Genomic DNA, 13,485 nt, shown 5'->3' on the forward strand with positions numbered 1-13,485 from the left:
TTTTGGCATCTAATTCAACAAGAGGAATACGACTGACAGCAACTATTCCGTGCCTAGCTGTACTCACTGTGCTGTAGTTTACTTTTCCCTGTTTGTGTTTAGGGCTGCAAGTGGTGTACGGGTTCTCAGGTGCCAGATTTAATGGTCTTGTTTCCCTTATGGCTGTGTCTCCCCAGTGCAGTTTCTTGTGCATTGACCCTTTCTGGATTAACAGATGAACATGGAGACAGAAGATGACTTTTATGAATCAGAGGACGACTTGGATGAAGATGAGGCAGCGCAATATATAATTGAACAAAGTCTGATTGAATATAGAAAGCTCAAAGGATTGACTCCAAGGTTAATCTCTAACCACCAGGTATTACATCTTTCTCTCTTCATTGTGTATCTCCTGTTGATCATTTACATTTCTTTCGATAGTGATCTGAAACCCAGTGAAGACCCTGATGAGATTTTCAAAGCAATCAAGGAGGGTACGGTGATGTCATTCTTTAACCTGTCGAAGCTGCTGCCAATTATAATTGAATCTTGCCAGAAGTTCTGATATAATGTACCGCCCTCATGTTCAGGTGATGAAGATGCACTGAACAGACTGGCAGTGCAACCAGAGACTCTGTCAAGAGTTGATGAACGAGGATGGATCCCGCTGCATGAGGCTTCAGCACAGGAGAATAAAAGCATACTAGAGATTATCTTCTCAGGTAGTGAGGTTATTAAAAGTATGACTGTTTTTAAATGCTAGCATGTTAATTAGTTCTTTTGTTTGTTTTTGTTCCAGCATCACCCCCAGGTGCAGCCCAGTGTCGTACTCTAAAGGGTGAGACACCACTGTTTCTGGCTGTGGTTCATGGACTCAGAGAGAACGCTACATTCCTGTTACAGAACGCTTGTAGCCCGGATCTCCAGAATGATGAGCAGGATTCTCCATTAGTAGCAGGTATCTGGCATCTAAATGCAAAATGGACCTCATTTTATAGACACCTAAAGATATTTGCAATTTTTCAAATGATTTTCTTCCCTCTCCTACTCTTTATTTCTTAGCTATTCTGAATGACCAGTACGACTTGGCCACACTATTGCTTCGCTACAATGCTGCAGTAGACCAAACAGGACCATTAAACAGGACAGCTCTACACGAGTCAGCCTTTTTAGGCCTGGAGAACTTTGTCTATCTGCTCTTAGAGTCTGGTGCCAACCCAAATGCATGTGACATCAAAAATAAAACTCCACTGGCTCTGGCTGCTCAGAATGGACATCTGAACGTGGTGGAGGTGCTGTTACAAAAAGGTATATAAAACAAGGGGATTTAATCTCAACTATGGATTTCAAAAGTATCTGGGTTCCACTGCTTCAATTATTGAGTTGATCTGACAATCTGTCACTTTGCATTTTGGCTTTTCAGAAACCTTTGGAAAACTTGTTGATAACTGCCTTAGTTTTATAACAGATTCATCTTTCCATACTGTTTTCCAGGTCTGGAAATGGTCTATTAAATGTGTATTCTATAGTATCTGTATTGATTTTGTAGGAGCCCATGTGTGGTGTGAATCGGAGTCAGGCACTATATTGTTTGATGCAGCAGCATCAGGAAACCCTGACATAATCTCCCTGCTGCTGGAGCATGGAGCAGATCCCAACCTAGTACATCTTAACAGTGGGCACCTGCCAATTCATCGTGTGGCCTACCATGGACACATACTGTGAGGAATATCGTTATTACAACATGGATCTTTCCCACTTTTCAAAAAGACTGTCATGTACTTAATCGAGGATTCCTCTTTAACAGGGCACTGGAGCACCTCATCCCAGTGACTAAGATGGACGCCATGAAGGAAAGTGGGATGAGTCCTCTCCATTCTGCAGCTGCTGGGGGACATGCCCATTGTGTGGAGATGCTGCTCAAAGCTGGCTATGATCCAAACTTCATGCTACACCCAAGGGTGCGCCGCAACTATGATGATGAGCGCAGGTCTTCCCTCTTTTTTGCTGTGTCCAACAATGATCTTCAGTGCACCCGCTTGCTGTTAGAGGCTGGGGCAATGGTGAACCAGGATCCTATCAACTGTTTGCAGGTGGCCCTTAGACAGGGCAACTATCAGCTGATCAACACATTGCTGAAGTTTGGGGCAAATGTAAACTACTACTCCCGTGTCAACACCACTCACTTTCCCTCAGCACTGCAGTATGCCTTGAAAGACGAGGTCATGCTGAGAATGATTCTGAACCATGGGTATGATGTTAAGCGTTGCTTTGACTGTCCGTATGGTGACAATTCCCATGACTACGCCCCTTGGACGACCTCAGTCATCAAAGACATGGTGGTGAGGCTAAGCTTGTCTGAGAGTGTAAAAGTTATATGAATGTTACTGTAAGAGATATGAATGAACTCCACAGGGGAACCAGTGGCTTAACACTTTCATTCAAGGTTTTGCTTTGACTACTGCTTATGTCTTTGTTTGTCTCCTTGTAGTTCTGTGAGGTGATAACAGTGTCCTGGCTTAAGCACTTATCTGCTCAGGTGGTGCGCATCATGCTCGACTACACCGACCATGTCTCCTTCTGCACCAAACTCAAAGACACCTTGGAAGAGCAGAAACAGTGGCTGGAGATCTTCCACATTCAAAGTGAGAACTGATCCAGTTTTAGTTATTTTTCTACCTGTCAGCAAAAGTGTATTAATGACATTATGTGCGTCCATTGATTCATTCTCTACACTCAGGGAATACACGGAGCCTGAAGCACCTGTGTCGTTTGCGGATAAGGGAGCATCTCTGTCACCTGCGCTTGAGAGCCCCAGTTTTCATCAACTTCCTTCCTCTTCCTCCCAGGCTGAAAGATTACCTACGCTACAAGGAGTTTGATGTCTACAGCAGGGGCAGCATGGTTAACCCACAGTGAAAACACATTTACAGCTGTCACAGATCTCACTCTGATAAAGGAACAAAGACAGTCGGTATCCATTATCTGTTTTCCTTGACATTGTTTGTTTGGGAAATAATGTAGGCCTACTTTTATGTACTTTTTAGTTTGCGAAATGTTTTGTACAAAACCTTTGAGTAAATAAGGTATTAGTATTATTATTTCAAACATAGAGTTAGCTTATTGTAATTTGAGTACTTACTTTTATAATGTGAATACAGAAGATTATATTGAGAAATGGCATGAAAGCATTAGACCAGCACTATGCATAAAACAATTGCACAATGCTTGGGCCTTCTTTTGAGATGGACGAATTGTACTCTGCCTCTTTGTCATCACCTGGAGGTAAAATTTGGTATTACATGAGTGTGATTGTTCTCTGGGTTTTACAGTAGTGTGTGCATAGATATATGTTTTATATCTGAGTGTGTGTATATGTCAGTTGTCATCCATCCATCTCAGTGTGTGGGGTAGACCTACGTGTGGCACACAGGTCATTTATTTATAGCTTCATAGCAGGATTTTACATATTTGGCTACATGCTACATCTTATTGTTATTGTATATTCATCCACCACTACACGTCTCACAGTGCATCCATCCGCCGCTCGGTGGCGTGGATTTTCTCGTATGTAAACATAGTGACGGCAGCGTTTTGCAGTGGTGGAGAAGAACGTGTACGTCATTTTCACAATGGCGGAGGCTGGGTGAGGAGGAGAGAGTGTGTGTGTGTGTGTGTGTGTGAAGCGGCGCCGTAATTGTTAGATCTACATTGCCCGTTATACGTGCACGGTGCCTGAAAATGGCCCTGAACCCCAACGCGGTGGGGAAAAGGGACTCCGAATGTACCGAGACGGACGATCTACAGCCGGAGGGTGGCGAACCCCCGAAGAATTCAGCCGCCACCTCGGCCACAGCCAACCAAAATGGCGATCGGCCTGGATGTGGAGACAGGGTAATGCCCGAACAAGAAGCCCATGAGCGGCGGAGGAACGCGCAGGCAGATGCCCGGAGCTTTAGCAGTTCTCCCTTGCAAGGCCAGAGACCGAGCGAAGAGCTGCCACGGAGAAATTTTCAAATCCCGAGGAAGATAAGAGAACGGAAAGGTGGTGCCATATCGCTGCTATTTTGAACAGACCCTGTCCTGTCTTTCATAATTCTGCTGCTGCATGTTGCTAGCCTGCTAACTAGCTAGCTGGCTAGCCTCGCTAGTCCAATGAGTTTGACAAAATGTTCACCGACATTTAGGTTCAGATGAAACCAACGTACCATTCGGATAGTCCTGACTAATGTAGCGCGAGTTTTTGCAGACATAGATTTAGTAACTTTAGTCACCAGAGAGCAGCAAGCAGCTAACGTTATGTTCCTGTATAGGCGCCTGAAAGCAACACTTGGTCATGTGAATGCCCACCTTGTTTGGCTTCTTCACCTTTTCATGGAACGACCACAGTCTGATTGAGTAATGCTGCTGGTGTCATGAGTGTGTTGCAGCCATCACTTGACAACATGTGGGTGTCTTATTGACCTCAGTGAAGGGCATGTATTTATTCACCCGACCCGTCTATTTCAAAATATTTTCACAGTAACGTACCAGGATACTTTTAATGAAATCTTAGGGCTGCCCAACCCTTGTCCTAGCTTGATGACACTGGCATATCAGAGCATCCCTCTAACACCTCACCTCAATACTCCTCAGAGTACAACACAACGACACTGGCCCCAGCATCTCCCATGCAGTTCGTAGTACCCTTAGCAAAGTGGTTGTTACAAACCTTGTTGTCATACATCATTTATGTGCATATATGCTAAGTTGAGCTGAAGTTGCTGCACTTCACAGTTTGTGCCTCTATTAAGCAGCTGTGTTTGCAGTATCCGGTCAAATCAGCAGGTTGTATATATGTAATGTATACAATGTCTAACTGCCCAAGTTGGAAACTTAACAACTGTGAGACAGACTTGGCTGTGTGTGCACTCCATTTACATTTGCAGTCCTTTTGCCTCAAATGAGAGATGTTTACTACTTGTGTTACTCCACAGCTTCATGCTTATTATTCTCCATCCAGTAATCAGCTAGTGATGGTTTCACTTATTTATGTGGCTTGACAAAATAAACCTTATGTAAGCACAGACAGCTGCACGGCTGGATCACCTGTACAGCGGTTTGTTGATGTTAGGGATTCCTAGTTAGTGTTAGTGACATTTCAGTAACCTGTTGTGATGAGCTGGCTTTAGCACATGAGGCAAAGCATCAGCATAGGATGCTGCTGGCTCATTGCAACCCTACTGAGCTGTACTAAACATACACAAAGAGTTTCTTGTCTGCATGCACATTGCTTCCTATTGTACCTAATGTATTATATATTTGAACATGTGATTTTGAGCTGAAGTCAAAACACAGGTCATGTGTAAGAAAGGGTCTTCTCATGTAAGAAAGAAACATATTTTAGGCTTGATATATTCATGCCGTATGACCCTAGAAATGAGAGAAGAGGGTAATAGTTTGATGATGTTGCTGTCTTCTGTGGTTTGACTTGGTTTTGGTATACTATGCTACTTTTTTGTACTGACCCTCTGCAAATGCACACAGGTCTATGCAGCAGGTGCTATATGCTAATCCACTGATTCACCTCTCTGTGTGCAGGGCTGTACCAGTTTCTGCCTCCTGACAGCCGGGAGTTTGAGGACCTTGTGAAGATTGTCTCCTCGTTTTACCTAGACTCATCATCACGAGCAACCTTCTCCTACTGCAAGGCCAGGCTCATTCACAATGAGCTGCTGGAGAAGGAGGTTGGTCATTGTCTTCCTGCACCAGTGCCACACAGTGTCATCATGAGCATTTAAGTTGCTCCCTTGTTATTGAAGGACCATTTCTGTAGGTTGAAACCAAATATAGCAAAAGCATGCATCTGGTAGGGTGTTTGTTGACCAGCACTGCTGTGTATGTACTGTAGGAGTTTTTGAGGTTCAGACTGCTGTATTTAATTTGCTGTCTGCTACCTTTTTTTTTGTGCCAGTTCATCGAGAAGCGGAGAGAGATGAAGCAGGAGGGGAGGACAGAACAAGAACTGACTGAGTCGTACTGCTTCCTTTTTCCAGACAAATCAAAGGTATTATTGATTATGGACAAGTTATAAAGCATGATGGTTGTTCTTTTAACATGCTTCTGAGCTTTGTATGTTCTCTTGTATGGTTAGCTCCTGTGGATCTGTGAAAAGGGTCTGTCGGTTGGGCACTCCCGGATTACTACACTAGGAAATCCATCAATGGGTAAGTTGGTCTCTGGCATGTTGCTGTTGCTTCGAGAGGAGACTGTATTGTTGTAGATGGAATGATGGTTTTTGGGTTACTGCTCTCATGATATTGTTTTGAGGGATGCCAGACTAATTAGTTTCCTCTTTTTTTATTTTTTAGATCAACTTTTTATTGTTTTTTTTGTTTTTTATATGCAGACATACAGAACAGAGAAACACAAACTGAACAAGAACAAAAACCCTCATCCACCCCCCACCCTCTGCGGTCTCGAGGAAAATAAAACAAACAAACAAACAGAAATCACACCTTGCCTTGTCACTCTCCTCTAGTTCTTGTGGCGCTGAGGTCATTAGGTCTGATATTTGTGCTGCTCTGCTTTTCCATAGGTTGATAGTTGATGATTTTAGCTTTGTTAATCCTTGCTGTAGAGAGCTCAAGCATAACTATTAGTTTCCTCTTTTGATGGATTTAATTTTAAACTGATTGATTAGCATCTGAGGATGTTGGCATTTGCCCGATAAACATACAACTGTAGATCGCCGATACATGTCATCAACAGCTGGGAATGGTTCTGATATATGTTAACAATATGTCACTTAAATGCTGGTTCACAACTGGCTTCTCACTCAAGGAATGAATGTTTTGTCTAAAAATAAAAAGTCATTGACATGGTTCTCAAGGTTTGATTTTTAAAGTGTAAATATGATACTTAAATGCATTTTTGACAGAGCATGGTTATGATGCTTTTCCTCTAATTCAGTTCCTTTGTCATTGTAGGTGTTTATGTTTCCAAATATTCTGATCTGTTACAAATCAATCCCTTTGAAGTGGGCTCATCTGGAGACATGATCGTTTTTAAAGTTATGAGGGTATGGCTAGCACTCTGTTTTCATTTTGTGATGTTAACAGATCTTCTAATGATTGTGGGACCTTTAGCTCACCTGCATGTTTTGTCTCTCAGGGCCGAATAAAGCACATTCATGACAACATACCTAAGAATGCTTTGGAACCTTCTACCAAGGTTGATTGCCACTTGTCCAAAAGTGGCAATAGGGTTACGTCTTTGCTGTCTTACAGGGCTTTTGAGCTCACACAGGTAAACATGGGTTCTTTGTCATTCACATACTGTATGTATTGTGTCATCAAAGTAATGCTTTACATTTCTTTCTTGGACAGAATATGTACATTTTGAACGTGTCTTTCTTGTTGTCTTTTAGCAATATTTTTTCGAGTTTGCATTTGATGAGATCAAAGCACGGCCCAGGCATGTCTGCCCCTATGCTGTGCTTTCCTTCAAGTACAAAGGCAAAGAGGCTGCGGTCTCTCCTATGACTTCACACAGGTACGTATTCCTGCAGGAAATGGTGAAACTCAGCAAGTATCGTCAGGTGGTTGGAGAGGTTTGCCCAGTGTTGTGTGTTAACAGGCTTTTTTCCCCCTCTCCGTAACAGGTTTAACACTATTTCCCCTGAAGGAAGCCGAGGTAAAACATTTTCTTTTTTTCTATTTGATAAAAATGTAATGAAACAAATAAGCCTCTGTGTAGTGTCATGTCTGTGTAAACTGGTGTATGTATGTATATGTGTGTGTATGTGTATGTATATGTGTATGTATATATATATATATATATACATACATACATACATACATACATACATACATACATACATACATACATTCATTCATTTCACACCAGGAGTGGAAAACACCCTGCTACCCAAGATGTAACTTTTAACATTTTGATTGGTGTGCACACTGCTTTTCTGTTACAGAAGAGTGCATTTTAAGTGATACGCCCCCAAAAATATCCAAATTAGATTCAACAACCAGTGCAAAATGTGCCTTTCCAATGACAAACCAGCAGTTATGAAACGTTATCCACTCTGCTTTCTCTTTGTATCTTTGATGCCGTTGCAGGGAAGAGCTGCTACACTGTGTGGAGTGGTCCACTAGTGAACAAGGGCCTGGAGTTATTCCCAATCTGTTTACGATCCTCCTCGCGCCCATACCTCCCTTTCAAACTGTGAGTAAACTTTTAGTCATAACTTATCATCATATAATTCTCTATCTCTCTAGAAAACCACCACAGTGCTACTAAAATGTCCACTGTTAATCATTTTACACTTTAATGTGCTTACCTTTAACACTGCGAAGAGGAAGTTAGAATTCACTTGTGCAACATACATTTTTTTTTTTTTTCTGGAACTTATGATTTGCTATTTGATAAATCTTCATGTGCTTCCCCGAAGGCCTGAGAAGCTAGAGGTGAGTCGAGGCATGCAGCTGGATCAGGTGAAAAGAAAGATTCCCTCTGTGCTCTTTTCTTGGGACACCTACAGCGCATCGCGGGAAGGTCAGTCCGGACCTCACATGTGTATACCTCATAATTAAATGATAGGAAATGCCCTGGGGATGTAGAATGTCATGCATTATTTGAAATTCAATTAATATAGCTATTCTAAATCCATAAGATGCATCGTGTATTACAGAAACAGCTACTTTACCAAATCCTTTGATATTATTGTAACTAAAGTGTTTGTATTATTTGAGATAAAACTGAGCTTTCTTTGTCCGCAGTGATGAAATGTGGGATGTCCTGCAGCCTGTTTGAGGTGGTGGAGGGTAAAGGCAAACCAACCAGTGGCAGCTTGGCAGCGCTGGTCAACAAACTGGAGAGGGACAGGATGGTGAGTCACCCTGTAGCTGTTCCCTACAGGTTCTCCTGCGTGAAAATCAACAATGACATTTGTTACATAGTGTTGCTTTTCAGGATCGTTATTTGATGTAATGAAGGTAGATTATGTTCCACAAACGGTTCTTTTGCCTCTTTAACAAGTAAATAATGTAGAGAGAACATCTGTCAAACTGTCATGCTGCTTTCATTTCATTATCATAGTAATTATCAACAAAAACTAATACATCTGTAGTATAAGTGTAGACGGGAATAAATGCAACTCTGCCCAGCAACTGGTCTGGATCAACGGAAGTACATTTCCGTGATAAATGCCTGACATCACGCACCGGGAGTCCCTCTTCGAGCTAGCAAGCTACACGCTGAAAATGGAAAGTTTTGAAGAATATTTGGATTGTGCAACAAGGCAGGCCTGCTTGGTTCTTTCGCGGAATAATTGTAAAGATTTACAAAGAATATGTTTACCGCATTAACTATCTAACTGGGACATTTTTTGGGACCGATTGGTGGGGATTGCTGTGGACAAAGTACAGAGCAAATTATGTTTAACCATATATCCAGCTAATTTAACTTCAGTTAATGTGGTGTTTTCTTGTGCGGGTGCAAATGTTCCACCAAAACAAGTTCCTTCCCGCAACCATTTTGCAGAGCGCTGCGCCCGGAGCGCTGCGCCCGGAGCGCTGCGCCATCCAAGACGATTGTGATTGGTTTAAAGAAATGCAAACAACCCAGTTTTTTTTCTCCTATCCCAGAATGTATGTGTGGTGTAGCCAGACCTTACTCCACAGCGCTGTGGAGATAGGTCTAGCAATGCGAGACTACCTAGCAACAGACTGGTATTATGATTGCTCACATTATCTGATAGTGATACACCCCGGTGCTTTTGACTGCAATGTATACACTCCTTTTTCAGGTGCTGGTGAAGTCCTTGTTTGACAGGGGCTTTCTCTTCCTGCTGTCCTCAGCGCAGATGATTGAGTCCAAAGGTGCCAAAAAGCTTTTACTCTCCTCTCATAATTCTCTGTTGTGTCAGTTGAACACCTACTTGTTGCCTCTAGTGAGGGTTCAATTAAAAAAAAAAACAACTGCTATTTGTTTTCTAGAGCGACGGGGGCGTGTTGAGAAGAACCTGCAAGCATTATTCATCTTTCAGGAGTCAAGGATGGTTGTCAAGTATTGTAAGTATTATCCATCCATTTTTTTCTGACCCAGTGGCAGAATCTGCACAAATTTCCCAACTGGAACGTTTTATTACCAAGCAGAAAATGTTTGGATACAACAACGATCTTTCTCACATGTACCTACTGAACTCTCTTCCTTTTTAAAAAAAAAAAAAAATTAAAAAAAATTGTACATTAAAAACAGAGTTGAGAGGCTTTTGTGTTATAACCTGGAGTCCTGTTATTAAGATCCTGTCTTTAAAGACTTTAATAGTGCATCTGGCATCTTTTACATGACACTAACATATGTTTCCTCCATCGTAGCATCCAGATTGTTCGAGCCAGAGCCACTGACGACGGAGCCCCAGCCTGCTATCCTGTCCTCCATGGATCCCTTCATCACTGCTCTGCACTACTCGCTGTTCAAGTTGCGCCACAACCCAGGCAAGGACCTCAGCTCTGGAGTGGAGCGCCAGGCCACCGATTACCTAACTCGTATGGATTCAGGCACGGTGCGGCCGTTCATTCTGCCCGACTACAAACATAACGTGGACGATAGGATCAACCCGCTCGCGGTGCCCAGACCCAAATTTAACATGGATGCCGTGCTGCGTTCTTACGTCAACAGCCCTGTCAATTACATTTTACCTCTGAACAAGACAAAGGACATCATTGAAAGAATACGGAACCCCACACCCATACCAATACCCCTACCCCTACCCACACCTGCTCCAGCCCCAGTGGAATACAGCCCTGTTTCTGACTGGGGCGGCTCGGACAGGGGCTCAGACAGAGCAGAGAGACCTGCAGAAAGGCTGCCTCAGGAGAGGCCACCTCCAGAGAGGCCAGCACAGGAGAAGCCGCCCTCAGAGAGCGGCAGGCGGAGGCAAGGGTTGGCCCATTCTAACGGGGCCCAGTTGCAGCACACATCCAAAATTGAGTCCCAGTCTCAGCCCCCTCAGAGGTTGCGGCTGTCCCAGAATGAGTATGATAAAGACAAGATGAAACAGTTGCTTAAGCTGATCCAACTTCATAAGAAAGCCCTAGTGAAGGATCCTGGGAAGGAAAGGGAAGAGGATGGGGCTTGGGACGTCAACAGTCTGAAGAGGAAGTTTGAGGGAGATGAAAGGGGGGGCATGAACAAACACCAACGCACAGATCCGCTGAGCAACGGGGAACCCAGTAGAGGTGAGGAGGGCTGTAGCTGTTTATGTAGCTTGATTTTTAAATTGTGTAATTTAATTTGTAATTTTTTCCACCTACCGCTTCCCAAGTTAATTCCTCTGAAAGAATGAATATTCTATTAGTTTCACAACACCGTCTGATTAGTTCTCGGTAATTGTATTGCAGAATGTATTTAAAAAAAAAAAAAAAAAACCCACTACTGCCCATTGTGGCACCATATTAACACACAGACAGTTTATTGGCTTACAAATGAAATTACTTTAGATTGTTAACATTTTCAAATGTCGAGATGCATGCATTTTGTGTGCCAGTGCGTCAACTGCTACCGCAGTTGTAGAGAGTTAAGTGAAGTAAAACCTACAATTAAGTTAGTTTCAGTCTCCACCTTAGATCATTTTAACTTCGGAAAAAAAGAGGAAGTAATACATATCCTTCTTTACATTCCCTATATAATGCACATCAAATATTTGGTATAAAAGGGCTCAGGATATTCTTGTTGACTAATATACCAAATGTAGCATATGCCTCTAATTCATTTATTGCATGTATGTTCCCAGGAGCCCAAGCAGATGAGATCGGAGATGAGGGTGGACAGAGCGACAATCTGACAGCAGTGATGGAAAGCATGGGCATCTATGACACTGACCTGAGGGCTCATGGGAACACCAGTGCCTCAGTCAACGAAACCCAGCGCCTTCTCAAGATCCTCCTGGCTACTCTCAACAAAGCCGTGGCTCAGGGCTCAATGTCTGTGCAGCCAAACCACGGTGAGCCATCGACGGGTTCAGGAAGCGGGGAACCTGCCTTCCCTGAACCAGATCCGAAAAAACAAAATGAGCCCGCATTTCAAACTAACTACACAGAGGTGAGATGTTGTTGTAGATGGTTGTTATTTTGAAATATTTTACCATGAACAAAATGTGTTTGTAGATAAAAAACTACTGGTGTTTTCTCTGTTTAGGAGGACATGGACTGTAGCCCAGGTAGTCCATTTAGCGCAGGTTCCCCAGCTGAGCAAGTTTACACCTCAGACAACCCAACCTGGGTTAACCCCGCCAATGAAGGTACCTCAAAGCAGTCAGTTCACACAGACCTCTCTGTTGTAGGCGTATTTAGATCTGGTTAACAAAGGCATCACCCTGACAAAGTTTCCTGTCTTCTTTCCTCCAGACAAAGTACAGCCTTTTCCTGAGCCAAAGCCCGAGCCCGAGCCAGAGGCCGTGACGGTGGCAGACAGCTACCCAGAGCCGAAGACACCTGCAGCCGTGGAAGTAAAAAAGGCGGCTGCGCCAGCCACGGTACCAGTTGTAGAGGAAGTTCCCTTCAGGCCCTCCATCAGCCTGGACACCATACTCAACCAGGAAATTCACAGTCTCACCTCTGACATCAAAAACATTATGCAGACTCACCACATCTGCTATTCCTCGCAGCTACCCACACGGTTGCCTCCACACCACTGCTGGCTACCCAACAGCTGCTTCTCAGACTTTGTTACACCCTACGTCTCCCCTGTCCCCATTCAGGGACATATCAAAGCACTGTGTGATAAGATGGACATGTTGATCCCAGCCCCACCTGCTTCCTCAAAGAGCACTCCTCCACCTCCCCCAGTGACAACATCTGATCTTACAACACCACCCCCCACCCCCATACAGACTTCCAAAACTAAAGCGGACCCCTCCCTGTCGAAGAGCACCACCTCGTCTCAGAGTGGTAAAATGGTCACTGTCAAAGGGACGGCATCCACTAGGCCTAAAACAGAAGGCTCGTCAGCGGAGTTGAGGGTAGAGGTCTATTCTCCCTCTCAAGTCACACCAGACTCTCCAGAGGCCAAGTCCCAAAACTCAGGCCCTGCTTCTGGAAGTGGGTCCGGCCTGCTGGCTGGCAGCCTCATTGGTCAGCTGAAGCCCGAGGTTTTCAGCAGCCTGGTGGAGATCTTTAAGGACGTCACCAAGAACACAGTCAAGTTCTACATCTACTCCGGGGACGAGGGGGAGGAGAGCACTGTCTGCAAGGAGATCAAGGTACAATAGGTCTCAATGTAGTTTTGAAAGCAATAGAAAATAAATTAATTCCCATTATTAATTCAAGCCCAAATATGTTCAATGTACATTTAAATACAAACTCCTCACATTTAAGAAGCTGGAACTGGTGATCCATTAAATAAACTACCTCAACTGGATAATCAAAATCGCTGACTAATACTTTTCTGTGAATCATTTAATCAAATCAATCCTGTTGTTATTACTTTGGATTTAACATACTTTCACATCCATTT

The 13,485-nt window shown here is 43.5% G+C and overlaps 2 protein-coding genes across 3 annotated transcripts in view; both read left to right on the top strand.

Annotated features, from left to right (window-relative positions):
* The first annotated feature begins 214 nt into the window (after nucleotides 1-214).
* Nucleotides 215-2,898, top strand: asb14b (ankyrin repeat and SOCS box containing 14b). Its single transcript, XM_078253989.1, has 9 exons — nucleotides 215-339; nucleotides 421-473; nucleotides 570-701; nucleotides 779-937; nucleotides 1,042-1,287; nucleotides 1,529-1,700; nucleotides 1,787-2,321; nucleotides 2,471-2,624; nucleotides 2,720-2,898. The coding sequence occupies exons 1-9, from the start codon at nucleotides 215-217 to the stop codon at nucleotides 2,896-2,898; spliced, it is 1,755 nt and encodes a 584-aa protein (XP_078110115.1).
* A 690-nt stretch (nucleotides 2,899-3,588) lies between these two features.
* The window catches only part of tasorb (transcription activation suppressor b), a 15,051-nt gene continuing 5,154 nt past the window's right edge, over nucleotides 3,589-13,485 (top strand). For both annotated transcript variants that reach the window (XM_078255223.1, XM_078255224.1), the window contains exons 1-17: nucleotides 3,589-4,024; nucleotides 5,560-5,705; nucleotides 5,933-6,025; nucleotides 6,113-6,185; nucleotides 6,948-7,039; nucleotides 7,132-7,266; nucleotides 7,388-7,512; nucleotides 7,622-7,653; nucleotides 8,088-8,193; nucleotides 8,420-8,523; nucleotides 8,748-8,857; nucleotides 9,776-9,848; nucleotides 9,966-10,040; nucleotides 10,347-11,210; nucleotides 11,765-12,072; nucleotides 12,169-12,271; nucleotides 12,378-13,231. In XM_078255223.1, the coding sequence (XP_078111349.1) occupies nucleotides 3,721-4,024; nucleotides 5,560-5,705; nucleotides 5,933-6,025; nucleotides 6,113-6,185; nucleotides 6,948-7,039; nucleotides 7,132-7,266; nucleotides 7,388-7,512; nucleotides 7,622-7,653; nucleotides 8,088-8,193; nucleotides 8,420-8,523; nucleotides 8,748-8,857; nucleotides 9,776-9,848; nucleotides 9,966-10,040; nucleotides 10,347-11,210; nucleotides 11,765-12,072; nucleotides 12,169-12,271; nucleotides 12,378-13,231 (3,597 nt within the window). In that variant the 5' untranslated portion in view covers nucleotides 3,589-3,720. The remainder of the gene's footprint in view (nucleotides 4,025-5,559; nucleotides 5,706-5,932; nucleotides 6,026-6,112; nucleotides 6,186-6,947; nucleotides 7,040-7,131; nucleotides 7,267-7,387; nucleotides 7,513-7,621; nucleotides 7,654-8,087; nucleotides 8,194-8,419; nucleotides 8,524-8,747; nucleotides 8,858-9,775; nucleotides 9,849-9,965; nucleotides 10,041-10,346; nucleotides 11,211-11,764; nucleotides 12,073-12,168; nucleotides 12,272-12,377; nucleotides 13,232-13,485) is intronic.

Source organism: Sander vitreus, chromosome 7 (assembly GCF_031162955.1).
Source record: "Sander vitreus isolate 19-12246 chromosome 7, sanVit1, whole genome shotgun sequence".
Taxonomy (NCBI): domain Eukaryota; kingdom Metazoa; phylum Chordata; class Actinopteri; order Perciformes; family Percidae; genus Sander; species Sander vitreus.